Here is a 26,006-nt window from a genome sequence, read left to right on the forward strand (position 1 = left end):
TGCACCTCGTGTATCACCAGTGAAGCAGCAACCAATTCCATGTCAATACCTTTTTTTTTCTTTTTTTTTGGTTTTTTTTTTTGGTTTTTTGTTTGTTTTGTTTGGGTTTTTTTGCCTGGTAGAAACTGTTAATTGAAATTGTCTGTGAAAAATTAAGCAGCTTATCCTGGGCAGTGGCTGAGAAGAGCCATGGTCCCCTCACTGTGGCTGTGATGGTTCTCCCACCACAGAACCCATGGTGAATAAAAATTGGGATTTTGGGGTGATTAGCTCTGCCAGCACCTGCCAGACTCAGTGCTATTCCCACCCTGGAACCCCACAAAGCTCCTGCAATGCCACCCATCTCCATCATCTCCATCATCCCCATCATCCCCATCATCTCCATCTCCATCTCCATCATCCCCATAATCTCCATCTCCATCATCTCCATCATCTCCATCATCTCCATCATCTCCATCATCTCCATCATCTCCATCTCCATCATCTCCATCTCCAGCCAGCTCTCCCCAGCCTTGCCCAGCCTGGGTGCAGAAATGGGCTTTGTTTGCTCCACCAACACTGAGCAATGAATTCCTGCTTTAAATAGTGTCAGAGCCACTTCTCCTTTCCCCTGTGAGTGTTTGAAAGCAGGTGCTGTAAGAAGGGAACCTGAAAGAGCTCCTAATAACCACCCTTAAACCGAGTGGTTCAAGAGCCCCCGAGTGCCTGGAAGCAAAGTTTCTTTATTCCTCTCTCCCCCGGATCGGGCTGTGCAACTGTTGCTTCTGTGCTTTGTGGGAGTGAAATCAAATGTCAAATATTCTGCTTTGGAAGGAGTTGGCAGCGAGACATGAAAGGCTCAGGGAGAGCTCGAAAAAAGAGGGAGGAAAAAACTGGAGCAAAGCACAGACAGGGCTGGGACAGGAGCCAGGGGATGGGGAAGGGCTGTGCCTGCAGCCACAGCTCCAGAGCTGAGCAGGGAGAGGCTCTTTTCCCTGCAGCTCTGCACTGAGCTGGTCCTGGCTGCTGCCTGCACAGAAGGGAGCTGGGCTCCGTGCCGAGGAGCTCCCTCCGTCCTTTGTGGGAAGCATCTCCACAGCTCCATCCCTACAACCCCAACCCCACAGCTCCATCCCCACAGCTCCATCCCTACAACCCCAACCCCACAGTCCCATCCCCACAGCTCCATCCCTACAACCCCATCCCTACAACCCCATCCCTACAACCCCATCCCCACAGTCCCATCCCCACAGGTCCATCCTCACAACCTCATCCTAACAACTCCATCCCCACAGCCCCACAAATCCATTTCTACAGCCCCATCCCCACAGCTCCATCCCCACAGCTTCATCCCCACAGCCCCAGGCCTTGGAGCTGCCCCCAGACCCCATCCCAGGGCTGTCCCCATGCCCAGAGGGGCTCAGGATGTGCCAGCAGCTGTTGGGGAGCACCTTCCCCATGTAAATTCCAGAAACCCTCAACACCTTCCCCAGGTGAATTCACAAACCCCCAGCACCTTCTGCAGGTGATTGCACAAGCACCAGCACCTTCCCCAGGTGAATTCCACAACCTCAGCCATTCTCAAGGGCTGTGTGTGGACACAGCCCTGGCCTGGATCTGTCTCAGATATCAAACCCCAGCTCTGAGCAATCCTCCCCCCACGTTTACTGCAGCACAGCCCTGCCAGGAGCAGCTGCTCTCTGTGGCATTCTGCTGTGGCAAATCTCGGTTTGTTCTCCATTTCCAGCCCTCAGAGCCCGTTTTTTGCTGTGTATTCTCAGTCCTTCTGAGGGCTCCTCTCACCATTTACAGCCTCAGTCCTCCGGGGCTGCTGGACCTCCCTCCTCCCCTTGGTGCTGACCCCTTTTCAATCATCAGCCTCCTTTATAGAGAACCAGGGAACAATATCTCCTTGGCTGCACTTTGCTGACCTATCACACTGCAGGGTGGGGGCACTGGGGTCACCACAGGAGCTGACAGATCCATATGCATGGGCTGCTGCATTTTGGGACCCAGAGCACGCGTTGCTGCAAGGGCAACAGGCAAATCCTGTGGCAAAGCCTGCAAGGAATGAGAAGCAGCAGCCCCCAGCTCCTGGAGTCTCCCCAAGGCAGAGCCGTGGCTGGAAATGGAATTAACGTTCCAGGAATATTCTATTATTTGCTAATTCTCTTCACATCTTTTTGTTTCACAATTAAGCAAATTAGCGCTTTGATGAATATTAAGACGCTCTTGCCTCATAAAAGATGAGTTAGAGGCATTCCCCCTGGACTTTGCTCCTAATGAAAACACTTCCTCAACTGTTTGAGTTCCACACTGGGTCCTTTCCTCCCTGCTGGGAGCATGGGCAGCACGTGGCTCCTGCACAGTGACCAAGCATTAACATTTGAATAAAATAATTCAATTGCAAAGTTTGCACAGATCTCATTATCCAGCCTGAGCTGGATGGGATCTGAAATTGTGGCTGCTCATGCAAGTGTCTGTCCCTGAGTGTCTCCAACAGGCACAAAATGCCTTCCTCAGCCTCAGGGGTTCACTCACTCGAGGCTTTCAGTGGGGAGAAGCCTTTGCCCTCTCCTCAAACATTTCTCCCTTGTTTTCAAATAACTTTTTAACCAAGGAACCCCTGTGGCTCATGACCGAGGTAGGAACAGCTCAGAGCCCCAAACCAGCTCAGTTCCCATCCCTTCCAGCCAGGAACAAGCAGGTCCAGCTCTCCCCCAATGATGCCAATTTCTGCTCAGGGGCACAAAACCCCAAGCTGCTCCTGGCGCTCCAAGCCCTTATCCCCATGCAGCCCCTCGGGGCTGATCTCCAGAGCACAGTGCTGAGGGAAGGAGCAGGGATGCTCCGGGCAGGGCAGCAGGCACTCACCTGGCGCTCTGACATGACGTACAGGTACTTGTGGTCCATGGAGAAGGCCATGTCCCGCAGCACCGGGCTGCCGTCCTTGAACACCGGCACCACCTCGTACTGGATCCCGCCCTGGGGCGGCCCGTCCGCCCGGATCTGCAGGGCAAAACACACACACAGGTCAGGGGCACTCACAGCTGACAAATCCTGCCTTTGTTTTGGGGTGAGGGAAGAGGGGGACAAGATAGGGAAAGGAATGAATCCAAAAATCTCAGCTCTGGACTGCAGACAGGGCAGAGTGGGAGCAGGAGCTGGAGCGAAGGTTCTGTCTCCACTGCAGGCAGTGTGATTTCTCCACTCCAGGAGAAATAATAAGAGAGTTTTGTGGTTGCAAGGCGAGCACAGAGACCTCCAGTGAGCCATGATTGACCATCCAGGGGGAAGGAAAACTGTAAACTTTTAAGATTCTCTCTAAAATAAACCTGAAAGGAGACCACAAAACTCTACAGCCAACAGCAAAGCCAAGATACTGCAGAGGTATATTTTAATTCTCCAGACACCTATAGAATGACACTTGGATAATCTCCACCACCTCTTCCTGCCACGGAATCCTCCTGGAGCATCATCCCTGCTTAAAACCTGGGGATGCTGCTGCCACTTTCCTGCCTGGAGGGTTCAGCGAGGCAAGGCCAGCCCAGCCCGTCGTGCTGAGCGAGCAGAGCTCTGGCACAGCACCACACGCTCCAAGCATCCCTCCATCCCTCCCAAACACCGCCCTGCTCCCGCAGGAAAACCTGCCCGGGCTGTGACAAGCCCCATCCCTGCCAGCAGCCGCTGCTGCGGAGGAAACGCCGCCTTCTCTTGCCCGAGTTAATAATTGATGGCCTCGGGGGCTGTGCGCGGGGAGGGCAGCGGGAGAAACAAACTCCTGACATTGCCTTTCCCACCAGGATCTGCGCGTTTGGGGAGATGCGGGGTGGGAACGGGGCTGGGGGAGCCATGGGCGGGCAGCGACAGCGGGGATGGGCCGGGGATGAGCCGGGGATGAGCCGGGGATCGCCGGGAATGAGCCGGTGATGTTCCAAGGATGTACTGGGAATTGCCGGGATGGCCCGGGAATGTGTGGGGAATTGCCAGGGATGAGCCGGGAATTGCTGGGAATTGCCGGGATTGTCCCAGAAATGAGCCGGGAATTGCTGGGATGTGCCGGGGATGTGCTGGGAATGTTCCGGGATGCGCCAAGGATGTACCGGGAATTGCCAGGAATGAGCCGGGAATTGTCGGGAATTGTCGGGAATTGCCGGGAATTGTCGGGATGCGCCTACCGCCCCTCCAGGAGAAGGAACACGGCCCTAGGCAAACTCCTTATCGCAGAGGTGCCATCGGCTCCCGCCGGGCTGTGCTGCCCCGGCCCTTTCTGCCACCCCGAAATTCCCTGCCTGGCTGCACAACGGAGCAAAAGGCAGGAAAACCCCAAGGCCAAACCTTCGGAAGAGGCAGGACTGGCACAGAAAGGGCTGGCTCTTTTTTCTGATGCATGTTCCCAGAAGCCAAGAGAGCAGATTGTTAAAAATCTTATGGTTTAGCTGAGAAATGAGCCACCCCAGCTGGAAATACCAGGGGAGAAACTCCTCTGCACCCTCTCCAAATAAATCCTCCCCTTGGAAAGGGCCCCGGTGCCTCCTGCCATGCACAGACATGTTGGATACACACAAACACATTCATTTCCTGCATTTCTCTCTTTTCCCCTTTACCTCCCGAGCGTTCAGTGCTACAGAAGGACATCAGGTGGGAATGTGAGTGCTCTGTGGAACACCCACAGCCAGGCACAGAACCCCTGGCAGGATTAAGCTGCCAGCCCAAGCCTGCCTCGAAAGCCCTGAATTTTCAGAAAGCAAAATCCCCCAAAAGGCAGAAGGTCAGAGAAAGCAAAATCCCCCAAAAGGCAGGTCAAACCCTGCTTTAATTCCACCTGTGAGAATTAGGATTGTCCCAGCCCCAGTGAAATACCAGGAATCAGAGGCAGAGCCACACCAGTATGAGCCCAGTGCCTTACTGGGTGCTGCCACCGGAGTCACCCATGCTGCAGCGGGGACAGAGGGACAGAAATCACCCAGGAATAAAGAGCAGGAACGCGGGGCTGCCAGGGCTCCACAGCCACCGTACAAAGGGCTGATTAATGGCCAGACAGGAATGGGAGCCCGGACATGAAGGATCAGCAGCCTTTGTGAAAAACAACTGTTTTCCAGAGCTCCCTCAGGGCACCAGCAGCTCGGTAAATTGAGCTTCTTTCTAGTAATGAGGTCAGACAGGGCTAATAAAGAGAGATACCACTGGACAAGGCTGGTGCAGACCAATTCCAACTGGGAATTGCAGCTCGGGGCTGGAGGCAGCGCTGAGTGCCCCTGCAGCCCGGCTGAGGGCTCGGAGCTGTGCCTGGGATGGGTTTGGTGCCTGGGATGGGTTTGGTGCCCGGGATGGAGTTTTGGGGCACAGCACGGGGTGCTGGCACTGCCTGCGCCCTCCTGCCCCCACAATGGCCAGGGAGCAGCCCTGGGGCTCTCAGGGATTCTGTGCCCAGGGCACAGGACAGGGGGACAGCAGAGCCTCCCTGGGTGGGTGTTGGAGCCCCAGAGCCCCCTGGCCACAGCCCAGGCCGAGGGCACCCAGTGACACCGGGATGCTCCACTGCATCTCCAGCTCAGGGCTCGGTTTCCATGGCAACAAATGATGATGTCAGAGAGGAGAGCGATGATTCCTGCGGCCGGGGAGGAAGAAAGGGATCATCTCACACAGCAGAAAGCCTCTTGTTGACGTTTGGGGAGGGAAATCATTCCTCTGCCTCACGTGTGGGTGCCCTGCTGGGGCCTGGCAGCTCCTGAGCTGTCTCTGGAGCAGGGGTGGGACCAGCCCTGCACCTGCGGGCTCATCCCAAATCCAGGGCTCATCCCCAATCCAGGGCTCATCCCCAAACCAGGGATCTTCCCCAAATCCAGGGCTCATCCCAATCCAGGGCTCTTCCCCAATCCAGTCCAGGGCTCTTCCCCAATCTGGGGCTCACCCCCAATCCAGGGCTCACTTCCAACCCATGGCTCATCCCCAATTCAGGGTTTATCCCATTCCAGGGCTCACCCTCAATCCAGGGCTGGTCTGGCACGGCCCTAGGGGACAGGGGAGCACAGGGGTGGGCTGGGATCCCCCAGTCCCATTTGCTCCTGTCCCCACCCTTCTCCTGACAGGGTGATGGCCGTGGAAGGGATCAGGAGAGGGACACAGAGGGAAGAGGGTGGGGATGGATGGAGCACAGGGGTGGGAGAGGCACCTCAGGAGCTGGAAACAGGGATCAGAGGGGCAGCAGAGCCCAGGAGGACACGCCATGGGCTGCCACACTCGGAACAGGGACCCGAGGAGCTGCCCGGGCCACATCCAGCCCGTCCCTCCTGCTGGGTGTTTACAAATCTCTGCTGAGAAGTGCCTACTGACATAATCTGCAAATCCAAACTCATCCCAGCTCACAGGGCAGCCCGATGGAGGAGCAGGATGTGCTGGGTGCAGGAGCTGCAGCCCTGCAGAGCTCACACTGAGCTCTCTAATACCCCCACAATGCAGCTGCAGGCTAAGCTGGGCTTTATCAGCAGAGATTAGCCAAATACCACATTGTGGCAGCGTGTAGGAGCCACTCACGGATCTAATCTGACATGAAGCTCCCGCACACCTCGTGCAGGAAAGTTCCCCCCAGGTGCTGTGCCCCGGCAGTGCCGGTGCTGGGATAGCTCTGCATTCCCCCCAGCAGGCTCCCATTAGGAGACATCGAATCTCTTCGCAGGAACTTTCCGTGATTAAATTACCTGTCTGTTTGCATTAGGGGTGTTTCCAGCAGGCTGACTCAGGGTGGAATTCCTGGTGCCAGGGAAAACAGCTGAATAAGCCCGAGCATGAGGGGCTGATTGCCCAACCTGGGTCCTGCAGCGGGGCCACCATTGACTCCTCCCCACCTCTGCAGGGGCCTCATGGTCCCAAAGCACTCTGGTTTCCATGTGGAAACACCAGGGAGGCAGTGGAGGGGTTCCTAAGAGGATCCCCAGTGCCAGGAGCAGCAGGCGCTGCCTGAACTTGCTGATTTTTGTAATGGCATTGAAGTGAAATCTGGCCCTGCATGATTCTCTTCGTCCTGCATCCTCAGACCCCCACAGCAACATCCAGGAGAGGAGAATCCACATCTGGAACTGCAAATTATTACCCAAAAAGTTTCCAGGCCCCTGCAGGATCCCTCCCCATGTCCCCATCCAGCCTTCCCTGCAGGCAGGAGCAGCAGGATGGGACTGGGCTCCATGTGGGAATTCTCCCCTCGGAATTCAAGTGCAACAGGAACCCCATTGGGTGCCTTTCCTTTAAATCACAGATGTGTCCCTGAGAAAGCTAATGACAAACCTTACATGAACATTCCATTCCAATCAGCATATCCAATTAACTTCATTACCTGCAGGCTCCCTCTCTGCCAGGCTCTTTCTCTCCTGTCACATTTTCTTCATGCATTTCTCTCACATTAGGAGGGAATGGCTCTGTCCCCGTGGGCGCCACCTTTGTCTTGGCCCCACAGCCTCCATGGATGGGTCCCTGCAGGAGCCCATGGTGCTGTCAGGCTGGGAGCAAAGCAGCTCCTGAGAGCAAATCCATCCCCTCCCAGCTCACACTGCCCAAGTGAACATTAAACACTCTCACTAATCACTGCTGGGGCTGCCCGTGCAAAGCCCTGGGGAGAAAGGCTGCACAAAGTCTGCACAAAGTCTGCATTTCAGGCCCTGGCGGATCATCCCAGCACCCCCCAGCTCCCCAGGAGAGCCACACAGGTCCCCTCTCACCTGGAGCCCACCTTTCCAATGGACTAAATTGGGAATTTAAAATTGCCCCTGGCTCAGACAATTCCTGCCTTGCAGGATCTCTGACTCTCCTGGCTGTGCAGCTGGGGCTGGGTTTGTTCCTCGGTGTTCCAGGGGGTGGGAGAGGGAGCAGGGTGGGCAGGGACCCCCAGCCTCGCTGTCTGTGTGGGGGCACCCACAGTCTTGGATCTGCCAGGAGAAGACATTCCACAAACATTTATTCCACTCCCACGAGGAAAGAGATGAGAAGGATCCCCTGCTGCCTTTCTGCAGGGTTCTGGAAGGGCAGGAGCCAATTGTTGGGGGGAAGCAACAGCTCAGACAGCCTGACAGGACAAACCCCTATGAGAAATTGCCACTGGAGAGGTTCCTTCCTCCTCCAGGCTCTCCCACCCTCGTGCAGAGCTGCTCTGGATGAGGCAGGGAGGGTGGCACACAGGCACCATGCAGAGCCTAATCAGCAGCCCCATGTCTTTAATTTATTACTGCACGAGAGAGGCTCGTTCAGAACAAAGCTGCCAGTTCAGGAGATCATTCCTTGAAAAGACTTTTTATTTGAAAAGCTGTCAGCTCACACCTTGTCACAGCCCTACTTGCAGCAGCACAACTTTAATAACATGCCACCTCATGCAAATGAGCTGCTAATTAATTAAGTAGTATTCTTCCGGGGATGGATTCATTAGATTGAAATTTGGGCTGGCGAGGCTGGATTGCTTTGGATGGTGCTTTAAATCAGCAGCATTGTCTTCTCCTGGAGGCCCAGCTCTCCCTCCCATCCCGAGGGAAGCTCCTTCCATTCTGTGCCCCCAGGAAGGCTCTGCCCACCCTGCTGCACTGGGTGGGCACAGCCCAGGCTGCCCCTGAGCCCTCTGCGTGCCACAAACCCAGGGCAGGGTCATTCCCTGCCTTTCCCCACTCTCTGCCCTTTGCTCTGAGCCAGAGCTGGGCTCGGTGTTAGACGGACCCAAAGGGACACAAGAGGCAGCACAAAACTGCCTGGCTGTGCCTGCAGGACACACTCAGGGATGGAGGGAGCTGTGAGAGGCGTTTGGGGAGTGAATAACAGGAGAATAACAGTGAATAACTCAGGGCTGAGTGCTGAGCCTGAGCTCTGTGAGGGACAGAAACCCAAAACTGCCTGGCTGCGCCTGCAGGACACACTCAGGGATGGAGGAAGCTGTGAGAGACGTTTGGGGAGTGAATAACAGGAGAATAACAGTGAATAACAGGAGAACAGGGCTGAGTGCTGAGCCTGAGCTCTGTGAGGGACAGCAAACACCACAGCAAGCCCACAGCTGGTGTCGTTCTGGTGTTATTCAGGCCGAGGCAGGCACCAGGTACCTGCCTGTCACAAACCATTTGCAGCTCTTGCCCAAAGCCCCCAAAATAGCCCTGCATCTGTGTTGTGTGTCCACAGCTCACCTGTGCCCTTCCAGCTGAATAATCCTGCACAGCTCCGTGCCAGGCTCTCTCTCCCCAGGAACATCCTCCTCCAGCTCTGCATTTCACAGCTGAAGGGATTGGTCCTGCTTGCTTTGCTTTGCTGACCTTGAGTGGCCATGTAAAATGGCATCAAAAGCCACTTAGACAAGACTGTCTAATGTGGAGTTTGCTCTAAACGAGCTTCAGTGCGTCGTGATTCTCCCCAAGGAGGGAAAAACTAAATGACTGTCAAAAATTGCCACACAAAAAACCCTGTTTCTCCAAAGCCACGGCTTCCAGCTGATCAGGTGGGAGCCGCAGAGTTCCTCAGGAAATATTATTCTCTTTCCTCTTTGAAAACATCATGTAAGTAATATGTTTGAAATGGCTTCGATTTCCTGCCCAGCACCTCCCGGGGATGCTGGAACACGAGCCAGACTCGGAGCTGCCGAGGGCCAAACCCAGAAGGAAAATAAGAGAATCCACATTTTATTGTCTGTGGGGTTTATAAAGCTGTGGATAAACCCTGCCTGGTGGTTCTGTGCCGCTCTGGGTCAGGCAGGAGCCAGCAGGTGAACAAGGGGGCCGTGCATATTTTTGGTTCCACTTGTGCATGCAGAGCCAGTCATGTGTTACTGATCAGATCTAACCTTGCTGGGGCAGAGGATGTGAGAGAATTACCGAGCTCAGCTCAGCTCAGCTCAGCTCCTGGGAAATGAGGGAGATGAGGGAGATGAGGGAGATGAGGGAGATGAGTGTCTCCCACCCCCCAGGCCCTCCTGCCCAGCAGCAGCAGAGCTGCAGCTGGCCATGGGCATTTTCTGGCTGGGAACAGGGGCAGAGCTGCAGCTGGCCATGGGCATTTTCTGGCTGTGAATTGGGGCAGAGCCTCACAAAGGGCTGGGTCTGCAGGTCGTGTGAGGACAGAGAGCCCGGGCAGGCTGGCAGTGCCCCAGGGCTGCCTGCAGCTCTCCCCTGGCCCTGCTGCCTGCCTGGGCTCTGGCAAAGCCCCAGCAGGGGCTGGCTCTGTGTCTGGGGCTGTTCAGCATCCCTGGGCATGCAGAAATGTCACCTGCAGGGAGCACCAGGCAGGGCCAGCAGGGCTGGCTGGGCCCAGGGACATTGGCTGGTGCATTCCCTGTCCTGGAAGCACTGAGGAATCCTGAGGGGAGGCTCTAAAATATAAATCCAAATCTCTCCCTGTGTGCTCATTCATGCCCCAATCTCCATCAGACAGAGGTTTGAGGTAGCTCAGGTTCCTGGTGTGCGAGGAAAGCTCCTGCTGCCCCTCTGAGCTGCTTCCCCAGTGCTATTTTGGGGCAGATCAAGGATAAAAATAAAAATAAAAAGCAAAATCTCTTCCATCTCCACGCTGAAAGTCGCTAAGCCTTCGGCACATGCCCTTTGCAGCATCTCAGCATCAATCAGCAGATAAGCAGATGAGCTGGCTCTGAATAATCTGGGTGTGCAACACACGGAATGATGCTCAGGCCTGGATGCAGTGGGGTTTGCTGGGCTGGGCTCAGGGCACACGTCTGTCCCTGTCCCTCTGTCCCTGTCCCTCTGTCCCTGTCCCCATCTCTCTGTCCCTGTCCCTCTGTCCCTGTCCTTCTGTCCCTGTCTCTCTGTCCCTGTCCCCATCTCTCTGTCCCTGTCCCTCTGTCCCTTCCCAACCCCAGCCCAGGAGTGGGCCCAGGCTGGCTGCAGGGGTGGCACAGACACAGCCCCAGCACATTCCTGCCCTGCTCCACCATTGACCTGCAGACAAACACGTGCCTTCCTTCCGCCCTAATCCCCTGCAGCCTCATGAACATCAGCCGCGCTAAATTTTTCATGTAATTAAGAGAAAAACCCTAATCCAGTGTAATTAGCTCCCTGATTGCCAGCGTCAGGCAGCAGAGCAGTGTTTGAACAGCAATTCAGGTCTGGCTGGTTAGGCAAACACTGCGTGTGTGGCTCAGTAATTCAACACTGGAGCAGCTCCCCCTGTGCTGTCCTTTGGGCTGCTTCCCTCAAAGCTTGCCCTGCTCCAGGGGCCTCATCTCCCCACAGTGCTGCTCCAGTTACAGCCCCAGGGGCTGGGCATGGAGCCAGGCCAGCAGCTCCCCCAGAGCCCCTCCCTGCTGATGTTGGAGTGGTGCCCCCTTCTCACCGGGATTTGGGACAGCACCACCCCTGCCTGCCCAAATTCAGCATCTGAGAGGCACAGCTGAGAGCCTGGTGGGGAAACAGGGGGTGCTCAGCACCAGCAGCACAACCAGGCAGGGCTGGAGGCCACCAGAGCTGCGAGGGGTTTGTGGTGCAGAGCAGAACCATCCCAGCACCCATCCCAGCACCCAGCCCTCGTGGCTTGCAGTGATATTTTCCTCGTTCATTCATATACATGAAGGCAGAATTTTAAGAGTGAAATGTTCGAATTTTGGGAAGGGGAAGCAGATGGGAGAGGAACAGAGAATGTGGATGCGTGTGCCAGCAGGGAGGCAGAGAAACCAAGAAAGCACAGAGAGAAGACACCTTCACTTAACCATTTCATCCATCCCCAACAACAAGGAGCTGAGCTGCTGAAGGCACTGTCAAATATTTCTGTTTTCTTTCTGAAATTCACCTGTGACAAACTCCAGACACCTCTCAGCAGCCACACCTTCATCTTCAGACTCAACACCAGCCTGCTGAAACACAGGCTTGAAAGGGATATCATTGTGGGAGTATTTGTTGGAGTGTCTGGAGGACACAAAGGGTTTTTCTGCTTTTGTAGAAGGGTCTTGGTCTCTGTTTGGGCAGTTTTGGTTGCTGCTGCTGTAGGGGCTGAGTTTTTGTGGCTGGGATAGTGCAGACCCCAGCCCCCTGGGAGGAGGAGCAGGCTCAGAACCATCCCACAGCCCCCATTGTTATCATTCTTTCTTTTTCTATTCTTAGCTAGCCTTCTGATGAAATCCTTTCTTCTATTCTTTTAGTACAGTTTTAATATAATATATATCATAAAATAATAAATCAGCCTTCTGAACCATGGAGTCAGACCCTGTCTCTTCCCTCACCCTGGGTCCCTGTGAGCACGGGCACAAGGAGCTGCTCAGTCTCCTGCAGCCAGCTCGGAGGTGACCTGAGGGACACCACGGGGCCCTTTGCCATCCCCTGCCCCCAGGAGCTGCAGTTCCAGCAAGGGGGGGTTCTTTGAATTGCTCTCAGTAAAAACAGACCAGGTATCAAATGTTCCCAAAGCTTTCAAAACAAGGGCTACGAGCCGAGCCAAGGCTCAGGGCTGATATGGAAAGTTCCCTCCCAGGACAGATTTTCCCAGTGCTGGCAGCCACAGCAGCCTCTGTGCACGAGGCTCAATGTCACAGGAGCTGAGCTCCTTCTTGCCTTCCTTTCCCACTGCTCAGAGCAGCACAGCCCCCTGCACACCCACACCTCTGCAGAGAGAAAGCTGCTAATGATGCTCCTGCTCTGTCACTGCCGTGATTTATTGCTTGTGCCATGGCTTGCACTCAGCTGTGAAGGAATCTTGCTGTGACCTCAAGCCATGAGACCCCAATTTTCCTGGTGCTGGAGGAAAATGGCCTGGCCAGCCCAGCCCAGCAGGTATTTTGGTATTTCCCTGTCTCCTCCTGCAGTTTGTGCTGCCAGAGCCTGGCTGGGAGCCGGGTCCTGCTCTGAGCATCTGGAGTGCTGTGCTTTGTGCCTCCACCTGCTCCCCAGGGGCTCTGTGCCTTGAAAATTCACTCTAAAGCAGCTTCAAACCCTCCAGTTTTCATTATTAATACGACTCCTTTCATCAGAGTCCACTCATCTTTTTGCTTTCTATTTCTGCCTCTACCCTTTCATTGTTTCCCCGGTGCTTCCATGGGAATGGCACCGAGACCCCGACCCAGCAGCAGGAATTCATTCCATCAAAGCTTCCTCCTGCAGCCGAGGGTTTGTTGTGGGGTTTTCTTCCCCCCTCGTTTTAATTCCATCTGTATTTAATCCCAGACAAACACAAACAACAATCTCAGCTCCCTAAGGCCGTCGCTTTCTAAATCAGTTACAGCCAACTCCAATTAGCAGGCAGGCAACATGAGCAGCTCCTGGATCTTTGGGAAGGAGCCAGCCCAGAAGGTCCTTTTCCCCAGACTGTCCCTTTTTTCCTTCTGAAGGACTTGCACCATCATTAGAGGCACAGGCTGTGCAAGATGAACCCCCCTCCCCTTTGCTTGTGGGGATGATGTTCCACGGCCTCATTAATGCTGTTTGTGCTGCTGTGCTCCAGCACCTGAGCCTACCTGCAGGCTTTGATTTATAAGAGCATCCCAAAGGCTCTACAAGTGCTGAAGAGAGACTTTATTGGTCACTTTAGCTTCCCTCTCAGCCTGCACTTGAAACTGCTTCTCAACAGCCTCTCTAAGGCGGGCTGAGGAGAGGCAGCTCCTGCCAGGCACAAACCTGACCCTCCTCAGGGGGTGAGAGGATCTCTCAGGGGTGCCCTGGGGAAGCCTCTCCCTCCTCAGGCCATGGCAGCATCTCCTGGGATTACCCTGGGGAAGAACCCACCAGCCCTCACAGGAACTCACCACATTCAACATGGAATTATTCGGTTGAACCTGACTGGGAGCTCACCATCCTCAGATTGTTTGGGCGGGAATTGTGTGATCCTGCAGGCTGGTGGGATTTTCCTGGAATTATCCAGAGAGGCACTTGTTCTTTAGGGCTCGGAGCTGGTGGTGTGCCCTGCTCCGCCAGGGCTCTGCTGGCTGCTCCCCCTCTCTGGGGGCACTGGTGGAGCTCAGTCCTTGGTGAAGGGACGTGCCCAGGCAGGACACATCTCACTGTCCCCCCCAGCCATCCCTCCCTCCACTAGGGAGCTGATTCAGGCCATGATTTCAGATGAAAATCTGTATTTTATTAACTATGGGTGTGCTTTGTTGCTGGCTCTTTAATGTGCTTGCAGCTGAATCAATGAGAGCCATGGAGAGAACCTTGAACCCAACTGCCTGGAGCTGCCACCTCTGCTGGGACACAGCTGTCACCAGGGTGTGCCCAGGGTGGGGACCATGGCCAAAGCTGCTGTCCCCCCATCCTGTGGAACACAGAATCCTTCAGGCTGGGAAACACCTCCAGGATCATCAAGCCCAGCCTTCAGCTGGTGCCACCAAACCATGTCCCAGTGCCACCTCTGTCCCTTTTGTGAGCACTTCCAGGGGTGGTGACTCCACCACTGCCCTGGGGAGCTGCTCCAATGTCTGACCACTGTTCCAGTGAAGAAACTTCTCCCAATATCCACCCTATCCAGGGCCACTGAGGCAGTGCTGGGGCCGTGCCCAGCCCAGTGAAGGATGATGGCCAGGCAGGTCCATCTGGAGACGCCGCCGGGTTTCTCTGTCCTTCCCGCTGGCTGGCAGGGAATGCTCAGAGCCAGATCCAGCCCTGCTGGGCTGCAGCTCAGCGTGCTGCCAGCAGCTGTCACAGGGACAGACGAGGCTGGGAGAGAAAAGCACTTGCATTGCTGCAAACCCTTCCCCATCCCAGCGTCCAGGCTCCGGCAATCCGGCGATTCCTGCGCTCGTCTCCCGCCGCGTGCACACACCTCCCCAGCAGCCTGGAAAAGGATTTCCCCCATTCATGCCTCTTCCTCCCATGCAGGGCTATCAGAAAGAGCAGCGTGTGCAGGCAGACAGATTTATCCACCTGCCCTACCTGGCAAAACTGATTGGGTTTGACAGACGTGCCCGGGATGTGCCGGCGCGTTAACGAGCGCTTTAGCATGGAAACGAGCAGAGCTCTGCTCCTCGCAGATGTTAGGAGGAGAAGTTTATCTAAAGCATATTTTATGGCTGTGCAGAATGTATTAGATCAGCAGCCCCAAGAAAAAAATCACTACAGGCTCCTTCCCTAACAAACACACAAATTTTAAAAATCAAATAAAAACAGAACCTCCCCCGAACAAAGCGTGACACGTTTTACAAACCAAATTCTTTGCTGCTGAGGTGACTTCAGCTCTTGGGTGAGGACTAGAGAGATCACCAGGAAGGAGAAAGGGGTGAGAAGCACCCAGTCCAGCCCCACACAACCCATCCCTGCGGATCAATCATTCCCAGGACCTGCCTTCCCCCTCCAAGCGAGTGATTCAAGTCCTGGTATTTTAGAGACAGAGCAGCATTAATGGGCTCCACTGTCTGCAAAGCGCTCGTGCTTAGATCCCCGCAAAGCTGAGCAAGAGAGGCACCAGGCTAAAAAATGTTCCCTCTCAAGCAAAACAGACTCGCACTTGGATTGCACAGAAATTAAAGCAACAAAAGGTCTCTGAAGCCAATTGCCATCTAACTGAGAAACAGGCGCGTCACTTTGTGCACCCATCTGGCAGGGACATACTTTCCATTTCAGCAAGTGCGGGGATGGGTGGACGGCGAGGGGAATGTGAGAACGGCAAAGAAAGGAGAAGAATGCAAACCTGCGGGACAACACTGCTGCCCTGTCACGAGCACTGTACTCTATTCATATGAAAATCCATACGGCTGCTACTGTTGCATGCGCTCTTCTTACACAGCATGAAATTAAAATTCCTCCTCAGTCTCACATTGCCAGCACTACAGAGCAGCTCCAGAGCAGGCGAGCAGACAATTTATCCTTTGGCTTCCTCAGGCGGGTTTGTGCTGGGATTGGGAGCCACTGGGGTGAGGGAGACGAGTCCATTGCCCACGGTGACAAATTCTGCTTCCCAAACAAATCCCAGAGAAATATTGCTGGCCTGCAGTCTGGCTGTTGGTGCTCCTTTTCCCAGTGCAGTTTCACATGTGTAATTCCCCCCCAGGCCCCCCTGCCACTTCCCTTCTTATCTTCCCAGAACAAACTCAACGTGCGGGCTAATTTCAAGGAGTGTTTCACCCAGAGTCCAGCCAAATGTCAGTGGATCTGCTGGAAATGCAAATGGAGACAATCATGCAAAAGAGGAGGGCTTATGGATTGTGCGGGAGGGCAACAGAAGGCAAATAAAAGCTGACAGGGAGAGGGAGCGGGGAACAAATCTCCCGTCTCAAGCTGTTGAGCATTTGCGCAAATGCCCGTCGAGCAGCACAGACAGATTCCCCAAAATGCCCAAATCCCATTGATTATCCCTGCTGAATCGCCTGCGTGCCTCCAAACCCCACCTATCGCCAGCTCCTAAAGCAGCATCTCACTCCCACCATTCCCTCCCACTCCAGGGGTGTAAATGACAGGGAAGAGATGGAGAAGGGAGCTGGAGCAGAACTGAGGAGCCTGGGAGGGGTTTTTGGTTTTTTTTTTTTGTGTTTTCCCAAATTCCAGAGAGCCATTGAGTTGTCAAAAGCAATTGCAGCTCTCACAGAAAGTGTTTTATTTTGTGCTTTTGAGAAAGTCGGGATAACTGTGAGATCATCTGGGGACAAAGTGAGGGGAGATGAGAACTTGATTAGCTCAAACCCAGCCACGAGAATTTCTCAGATACAAGCAGATTTGTTCATTATGTGTGCAAAGGAACAGCAAGCAGCAGGACAGGATCCATACCATGTGTTGTAACATGATATAGAATGAATCCCCTCTGGTTACAAAATTCCTTATAAATTGTAAGGGGGATGGTGTCTGCTGTGTTATATTTTATCACACTTTCTGTCAAAATATCCCTGGCAGGGAGCCTTTTGGAGATGGAATCAGCACCAAAGATTTGTTTGGGGAGGGAGATTTGGACTAAACAGCAGCAAACTCCAAAATGTTCTTTGGGAAAGCTCAGGAGAGAAACCCCTTAGAGTAGGGTTAGTGGGGTCTGGCCTTCCTAAATCACCTCATTTTATGGCTTTGCCCAGCCCCATAGGGAGCAGAGATGCTCTCATGCTCTATTAACAGCAGTGCTAATCCAGGCTGGCTGCTTCCACCTGCCCTGAGCCCCAGGGAGCACAAAACACTTCTGAGAGCATCCCAGAGAAGGGAGCACAAAACAGAGCACAAAACATTTCCCAAATCACCCCGAGAAGGGAGCACAAAACACTTCCCAAAACATCCTAAGAAGGGAGCACATAACACTTCCCAGAGCATCCCGGAGAAGTTTGTCACCTCCCAGGTGATGCGGGGCAAGGCTCACACTTCACGCCCTGACTCACAGAGCCCAGATCATCACCAGCCCCTGGTGCAGAGCAGAATGAGGGGGCTGAGCTGCTCGTGGTGTCACTGGGGTGGGGACAGCAGCTCCTCCCGTGCTGGCCTCTCTGAGTGCTCACGCTTGGTTGCCCCCTGCACTTTTGTGAGGCACTCCGGTGTTTTTGGCAGGCAGTGAACTGGAAGGAAAAGGGTCTGATTATCTCCTCCAGCACCTCAGTGCTGACCCAGAGCGCTGACCCCTTTGCTGTCACTCTCCATTTGCTCTGGATGTTTTACACAGCGAGGGGGCAGAGCCTTCCCCATTGATCCGGGCTGCAGCCAAAGGCACCGCGTGGCTCCAGCTCCGTCCCTCAGAGCCTGGGGCTCCTGGGCTGCCCGTGCTCCTCAGAGCAGGGATCTGGGGCCCTGCTGGGGTCAGGAGCTGCAGCACAGTTCTCATTCACACAAAAGCTTCTCCAGTGTCTGCCTAAAAGCCAGATAACACAGCCTGCATCTACAGCAAACTCGTCTTTGGCACACCTCACAGAGCCCAGAATGGTTTGGGCTGGAAGGGACCCCAAAGATCACCTCATTCCAAACCCCCTGCCATGGTGGGGACCATCCCAGGCTCCCCAGAGCCCCAGAGAGGTTTGGGTTGGAAGGGACCCCAAAGATCACCTCATTCCAATCCCCAGCCATGCTAGTGACCATCCCAGGCTCCCCAGGGCCCCATCCAGGCTGGCCCTGAGCCCCTGCAGGGATGGGGAGCCCCAATGTTAACATTGTCCCCAAACTGACCCAGCAGCACTGGGCCCATTGCAGCCCCCCCCTGCTCAGACCAGCTCCCCTGATGGAGCAGCATCACCTGGGGGTCCCTGGGTGCCAGAGCCGCCTGTCCCACCCTGTCCCTCTCTGCTCCCTCCCTTCCCGGGAGCCGCTCTGTGCACAGCCACATCCTTGCCATGAGAGCTGCAATTTGGAGCAATTTCCCTGCCAGCCTCGCTGCAATCTCGTGTAATCTCCCCCCAGAGGGGATCAGAGATCCCACGGTGCTGCAAGGAATGCAAATCACATCCCCTCACGGCTCTGAATAATGCAGGGCAGGGAGAGCAGAGCCCGGCAAGGTGGGATGGGTGGGATGGGGTCTGCCTGCTCCTCTTGGGGGTCTCCACCCCAGCCCAGGCACACAAAGAGCTTCAGCAGTGCCTGGGCAAGGGAAATCATTGTCTGGACCATCCCAGCACTGAGCAGCACCACCAAGAGAGGCAAGAAATGGAAAATCCAAATGCAGGGAGGCCCAGAAATAAGGAGGGAGGGAGCAGTGCAGTGTTTTCACTTTGCTCTCCTAACGGGATGAGAGCTGGGAGAAAGTTCCCAGAGGGCACACGAAACTTCTGGCAGCTCCATTTCCCTGTCAGGAACCCCAGCCAGGCTGCCAGAGCCCTCCACATCAGGCAGGGATTTGCTCATCCTGGGATTTTGCTGTAATCCAAACCACAATTCCCTGATAAGCTGTCACCACGCTTGTGCACCAGCGTGTCCCAAATGCTGGGGCTGCCAGGAGAGCCCACAAAGCAATTCCTGCTGGCAGGGGTGGCCAATGCCCAGCTCTGCCAGCCTCCCTTCCACCAGCAGGGCAGCAGGAACAGCACGGCCAGGTGAGAACAGCACGGCCAGGTGAGAACAGCACAACCCAGATTTCCCGTTTAGACAGGAGCAAGGGAAAGCAGATCCCTCTGCTCTGCCCAAGGTGCTGCAGGGTTTGGAGCTCCCCTGAGCACACCCAGGGTCACCAGCCCAGCAGAAAATTGTCCCCAGCACCTCAGGGCTGCCACATCACCCTCTCCTCCCTCCCCAGCCACCTCTCCCTGCAGTCCTTGCTCACCTTTCCTTTCCTTTCCTTTCCTTTCCTTTCCTTTCCTTTCCTTTCCTTTCCTTTCCTTTCCTTTCCTTTCCTTTCCTTTCCTTTCCTTTCCTTTCCTTTCCTTTCCTTTCCTTTCCTTTCCTTTCCTTTCCTTTCCTTTCCTTTCCTTTCCTTTCCTTTCCTTTCCTTTCCTTTCCCAACACAAAGCTCACTTTCAAACAAAGGCTGACATGTCTTGAAACAATTATTGCCCATCCTGGGGGAGGAGAGGGCTGGTAAAAGATTATTTTGGGAGATTATGTCTGGAGTGACTGACAAACTGATCTGCAGCAGCGTTTGTTTTTAATGTGAAACAGGTTTGGGATAGAAGAGAGGGAGAAAAGCTGCAGCCACCCACAGGCAGGAGCTGCTGGGAGGCAGGGGAGCTGCAGGCAGCAATGCCAGTGTGTGACCAGCTCCAGTCACATCCCCTCACTGTCCCCTGTCCCCTGTCCCCAGCACCAGGGATGGCTCTGCCTCCCTCCCTGGGGCAGGGACAGACACACGGACACACAGAGGAGCTGTGCCACTCTTGGGCATCACTCAGAGCCCCCCAAGCCCAGGGCTGGGCTGGAGCCCTGCACTGGCACTGCTGGAAGGTGATTTTGCACTTTGAAGCCAAACCATTTCCAGCTCTCTTTGGGGTGCCAGCCTTTGCTGGGGTTTACTCCTGTCCAGGCAGGGCAGTGCCAGGGCTGCCCCTCAGCCCCATCCCTGGCACAGCCCCAGCATCTCCTGGGCTCCAGCCCTGAAGCTCAGCAGTGACAGCAGCCCCAGATGAGCAGCAGCTGCAGGAGGGCCGGGGGAATTAAATTAATCCCTTCATTATCAACCTGAGCCCTGGGAAAATCTGCAGCAATGGCTGGGGGGGGGGTCAGAGCACTAAACCCAGCTCAGCTGGGCCAGCACAGCTGGGCTGGGCTCTGATCCCCCTGCCCCAGCTGCCACCAGGGCCAGCCAGTGCCACCAGGGCTGCCAGTGCCATCAGTGCCACCCTGGCTGTGCCACCAGGGCTGCCAGTGCCACCAGGGCTGCCAGTGCCATCAGTGCCACCCTGGCAGTGCCACACTGCCAGTGCCACCCCGGCATGGAGCAGAGCTGGGGACAGCCAGGCTGGAGGGCACAGGGATGTGCCAAGGCAAAGCCAGGCAGTGCTGGCACAGCTTTTAAAGAAATCCCTTTCTTTGCATCCTGAGCACCCCAAGGGCAGCCGAGGGCAGTGCCAGGAGCCTGGGCATGGCCAGCCCGGAGCCACCAGGGTCACTGCAGGGGACAGGGACGGGCAGCACTCAGTGCCACCTGGCAGGAGAGAAGCAGCTCCCAGAGTGCAGGGATTTGTGTGCTGCAATGCAATCCCCTCTGTGAGCCCCTGCCAGGCGCCCTCCTGGCCTGCACAGGCTGCTGCCAACAATCTTCTGGAAGAGTTGGGGAGGGAGGGAAAGAGTGGAAAATCAGGGAAAAAATAACAAAAACTCCTCTCCCTGTTGAGGTGAATATCTCCAATTTAATTTGTGTTGAAGAATAACAAAGAGGCAGAATAACAGAGAGCTCTGGCCCCCAGCCCGTGCTGGTGGTCCCACCTGGGCAGGGGGATCAGCACAGGGGCTGCTCCTGCTCCTCCCATTCCCATTCCCAGCACACACAGGGATCAGCTGAAAGCAGATTTATCTGCTGGACAATGGAGGGAAAAGGTTCTCCAAAGGGATGAGTTCCAGGCCAAATCACCGGGATCCTGCTCTTGGGGCTTTAATCCCTCTGCAAAGTGTCAGAGTTGGGTGGGGAGAGGGAGGATGAGGAAGGGAGGATGGGGAAGGGGAGCCAGAGAACGGCCAGAGGTGGAAGGGACCCCAAATCTCCTCTCATTCCATGCCCAGGGACCCCCTCCATGATCCCCCCTCCCAGCCCAGCCCTGTCCAGCCTGGCCTTGGGCATTGCCAGAGATCCAGGGGCACCCACAGTCTCTAAAAACCAGTCTGAAATCACCATGGGAGACCTCCAGGTCCAAAACCTGCTACAGGCTGGGGCTGAGCACAAAGAGCAGCCAAGGAAAGGCTGGAGAGGAGGAAACCTGGTCCAGGGTGGGTCTGGGGCTGGCCCAGCACTGCTCCCAGTGCTCCCAGTGCTCAGGGGAGGCAGAACTGGGGCAGAGGGGGCCGTGCCACCCTTGGGAGTGCAGGGATTGCTCATCATGAGCCAGCAAAGCTCCTCGCTTTCAAAGGAGGGAAGGGAAAAAAAACAGCTTTAAAAAAAAGGTAAAAATCAATCAGCCACAAATTATAAATAAAAGAGATGAAAGTTGAGAGCGAAACGAAACAGAGCCCCAGGTGGCCTCTGCCTGGGGCACTCCTGCTAATTTTAGTTGCTCAGCTCTTCCCTGATCTGTCTGCTTCCATGACTGCACAGTTTCAGCTTTTTCTGCAGCTCCTGAAAATGCTGCACACCCTGGCATGGCCCAGCCTGGCTGGGGGTGGCAGAGGGGCCCTGGGACCCCTCCCTGCTGGGATGGGGATGTGGGGTGGCCAAAGAGCGGCTGCTGGCCCTGGCACTGTGAGCCCACCCCGCTGCTCCCCAGGCCAGGGGCTTTGGGGCCATCCCAGAGGGGATGTGCCCGTCCCTGCAGCCCTGCCAGCCCTGCAGCCCCCTCCTTTATTGTGCAGAGAGAAACAGCAGCAGCCTCACTGACAGCAGCATCCCGTGCAGCAGAGTGGATTTAATTTCCTAATGAAGGAATAATCTGGGAACTGAGGACATTTACTGTGTCCCCATTAACACAGAGCCTTTGTGGGGTGAGGGCCAGCCTTGCTCAGTGCCCCATTCCCATTCCCCATCCCAATTCCCCATTACCATCCCCATTCCCATCCCCATCCCCATCTCAATTCCCCATTCCCCATTCCCATTTCCATTTCCCATCCCCATTCCCATCCCCATTCCCATTCCCATCCCCATTTTCCCATTCCCATTCCCATGGAAGGTGGGTTTCTCCTTCCATGCAGCAATTGCAGCTGCAATTGGGAAATGTGCTGCGAGAGCAAAAAAAAAATATTAAAAAAAAAGCTGTTTTCATGTAAATGTCCCCAATAATAAAAGTGAATGAAGAAAGCAACACATCCAAACAAGAAATAGTACATTTGTGCTGGAGAAGCAGAAATGACTCTAAAAAAGAGAGCTTTATCAACAATTTCCAGCAGGCAGGGGCTGCTCTTTAATGCTCCTGGAGGAACAGCAGAGCTCCTGCTGGACCTGGGCTGTGCTGCCTCTGATCACAGCTCTGAACCAGCCAGGCTCACTTGAAAACATGAAACTTGTTTGTTTTCCCAAGCAAACACTGAGCTGCCTTCTTCTCCCCAGAGCAGTGTTTGGTGCTGTCTGTCCCATTCTGCTGCATTTCCCTGGCAATGCCCACTCTGGGGCTGCTGCAATCAGCCCAATCCCAGCCCCTGGCATGGCCAAACCCCCCTGAAATCAAGGGCAAATAATAAAAAACGTGCCCTTAAAATCAAGAGCAAATAATCAAAAACGTGCCCCATGCCCTGGGATGTGCTGTGCTCCAAAATATACAATATTTAAACATATTCATCAGCTGATTGCTAACATGAAGGTCAGTGTTTATCTTGCTTTCCTTGCACTTTGGATTACCAGCCCTGAGCTGAACTCCCTGTGAATCAGAAGGTGCAGCTCTGCTGGGAACAGAGGGGCAGAGAGCATCCTGTGTGTCCCTGAGACTCCCCACTCTCCCTCCCGCTGTACCTGCACCTTCCACATATTCCAATTATTTATTTCCCAGCCACGACACCGAGCTGCTGCCGTGAAAGGCTCTGCACAAAGAAGAAAAGCAGAGAGGGACACAGCCTGCTGCCCTTTGCCTCCAGAGCCCTGCAGAACGATTTAGCCCAAATTTACTCCAAATTTACTCCAGACCTGCAATCCCGGGGGATGCTCCGTGATGGATCCACCCCAAACCAAGCGGGATTTCACTGCCCTGCAGCAAGGGGCACCCAGAGGGTGTTTACAGCCACAAGGAGCTGTAAAATCCATCAGGATGGAGGGAATGGTGAAGGCAGCATCATCAGACACGCAGGGAAAGCCTCCAGCCATCCCCACCTCAAACCGCAGCCCCTGATTGTCCCTAAATCCCACCTCACCCCCTCACTATCCCTAAATCCCAACCTTTTCACAGCTCCCAGGACTCTCCCTGCACATTTCCCCCCTCTCTCCAGACACATTTGTGGTTTCCACATTTGTTTTTACTGCCTCGAGGAGGCATTTAAGAGAAGCAACGTAGCCCGGGCTTCTCACAGTATTTCTTGCCACCCAGGGATTTAAGATCTTACAAATGGACCAAAACCTGTGTTGTTTTGACCTCTGAGGGTTTTAAAAGCCTGCAGGAAAATATGTTTATAGTAAAGAAAGCATGAACTTCTTGACTCGTGAGTGGAAAGGCAGAGTCTAACGCTGCCCTACCCCCAAATCCAGAGCAGCAACTCCTCCAGCTCCTCACTCCAAGGAGAGCAGGGACAGCAAAACCAACAGGAATCCACCAAAGAGTTGGGAACTTCGTGATATTTTTCACCAAGATCATTTCAGGTAGAAACTCATTACTGAACCTGATGAAAACGTGGTGAAACGGAGGAGGAATAACTTCTGCCTCACTTGATGCTCATAAGGGAGATAATGCCTCTGGGAGAAGGTGTGGGGATGAATTATCTGTGAAATTCAAAATGAAAACCCCATTTGGATGGGGTGCTGAGCAGCCTGCTCTGGCTGAAGGTGTCCCTGCTCATTGCAGAGCCCTTGAAGGTCCCTTCCAAGCCCTTCCATGGTTCCAGGGGCAGGATGGATTCCAGGCAGGATGGATTCCATGGATAAGGCTGCTCAGCACTCCCAGCCCCACTAACCCCACTGGATTTAGGGCTGAACCAAACGCTGCCCTTCAAAATTTCAAGTTGATTTTTCAAGGTGCCTGAACCTGCATAAAACCCCAGAGTCATCCCCATCTCCCGAGCCAAGAGATGAGATTAAAGCAGCCCTGGAGCTCACCTGGCTCCATTTCACATCCCCAGCATTTCCTGAACACCTGCCCTTCCCTCTCCAGCAGCTATAAAGTTCTCTGCCAGCTCCTGGATTTTTTCTGACATGACTTGCTCTGGCAGGCGCCACATCCCAGGCCCAGGGAAGGGAGGCTGGGACAAGAGAGGCCAATCTCGTGCCATTAAGGGGTGGCAGGGACATTGCTGAGTGCTCAGAGCCACAGTCTGGAGGGACTTGGCAGCTCTGCCCCATCTGCAGCCCCAAACACAGCCCAGAGCTCTCCTCTGGCTTCCGGCACTTTCCCCATCCCCTGCACAAATTCCAATTAATAAGATTACAGCTTCTGGCTATGAAAAATAATAAATGTGAGGGACTGTGGGGCATTTTGGGGACACTTTTCTGCACAGATGAAGCAAAGGGGAATTTCTCTCCTCGTTTAGGGAGAAAATAAATCCCAGCTCCTCCAACCACAGCAGCAAGTCCAGTACTGGACAAACACCCCCTTATTTCACACCACTGGGCAAAAATCAGACTTTTCTTCTCAGACCTTTCAATTAAACAACTTCTTCAGCCAGACAAGAACCATCTGCCCTCTCCCACCTCTGCTGGGATATGGGATCTGCGCTCCCAGGGTGATGGATTGGCCAGGGAGCCAGCAGAGCCCCTGACCCCCCAGCCTGCAGCTAAAACCAGACAAATCCTCGGGAAGGCGCCTGCAAATGGATGGTTTTCATCTGCTCAATAACAGCCTGGTGTCCTCTTGGCTTCTCCACAGGCTGATGCAACCGAGTTGTTCCTGGAGTGTGGCGGGGGCGATAACGAAGGATAAATCACCGGGGTGAGATAAGCACCCATAAAATGAAGTCATCTAAGGACAGGTCTGGACATATATATTTCATTGTGAAAGACCTCCTTTATTCCCACTAATGGAACAAATTAAATCAGCCAAGCTGAATAAAACTCTCACGTCCCAAGACGTAAGGAGGCACTTAAAAGTTCTGCGTTCCTCCGGCGGCGCTGCCCGATGGCTCACGGCTGTCCCTTGGGAAATGCAGGAGCAAGGACAGAGTTCAGGGGTTCTGCAGGTGACAGGAGGGTGTTCCCAGCATGAACAGAGTGCCAGCACTGTGCATCTCTCTGTGGCATCCTGCAGGCACACTGAGCAGTGACCCTGGGATGGATTCAAGCCATGTCCAGTGCAGCTGCCCTGGGACAGTGTCACAAGTGGCCAGGACAATAGGAGAATTCTCCTTTTCCAGGAGAATTGGGGGTGATTTCATTGATTTCATTCACACACTTCATCCTTCACCTCAGGGCACTGAAATAACCACACCTGGCCCCTTGCCTGCAGCACTGCAACACCCCCACACCTCTGAGCACACAAATTAAAACCTTATCACCACTGAGCAACTCAGCGCTGGGTGAAACCCAGGCACAACGTCACTGTTCAGCTTTTCCCTCTCCTCTGCCACCCAGGAGCCCTCCCAGCCCGTGGGAAGGCAGGCAAGGCTGCAGGAACTGCATTTTTCCTGCAGCCAGCATAAACAGAGTGATGGAACAATAATACCTAGATGGCGACTGGCAGACAGAGCAGAGACATTTATTTATTCTTGATCACAAACAATGTCCTGCATTGACAAGCTGAATGAAGGGCACTTCACTGATTTATTAGACCTAATAAGAAGCAGACCTCTCGGGATGAAATACAAGATTGATTTTTAGCGGTGAGCGTCGCTGCCATCGCGGGCTGAGCTCAGGCTGATGAGATGGAACCAGGCGTGCGCAGGGACACGGGGCTGACACAGCTCTGCTGGGCCGGGGGGACACGTGGGGGATTGCCACGGGGAGGGGGAGATGGGGACACAGCAACAACA

At 54.5% G+C, this 26,006-nt stretch overlaps 1 protein-coding gene across 3 annotated transcripts in view; it reads right to left on the reverse strand.

The window, feature by feature from the left end:
• PLXNA2 (plexin A2) overlaps window positions 1-26,006 on the reverse strand; it is a 128,594-nt gene that overhangs the window by 80,781 nt on the left and 21,807 nt on the right. For all 3 annotated transcript variants that reach the window (XM_074528300.1, XM_074528298.1, XM_074528299.1), the window contains exon 4: window positions 2,854-2,988. In XM_074528300.1, the coding sequence (XP_074384401.1) occupies window positions 2,854-2,988 (135 nt within the window). The remainder of the gene's footprint in view (window positions 1-2,853; window positions 2,989-26,006) is intronic.

This window comes from Zonotrichia albicollis, chromosome 28 (genome assembly GCF_047830755.1).
Source record: "Zonotrichia albicollis isolate bZonAlb1 chromosome 28, bZonAlb1.hap1, whole genome shotgun sequence".
NCBI classification, from domain to species: domain Eukaryota; kingdom Metazoa; phylum Chordata; class Aves; order Passeriformes; family Passerellidae; genus Zonotrichia; species Zonotrichia albicollis.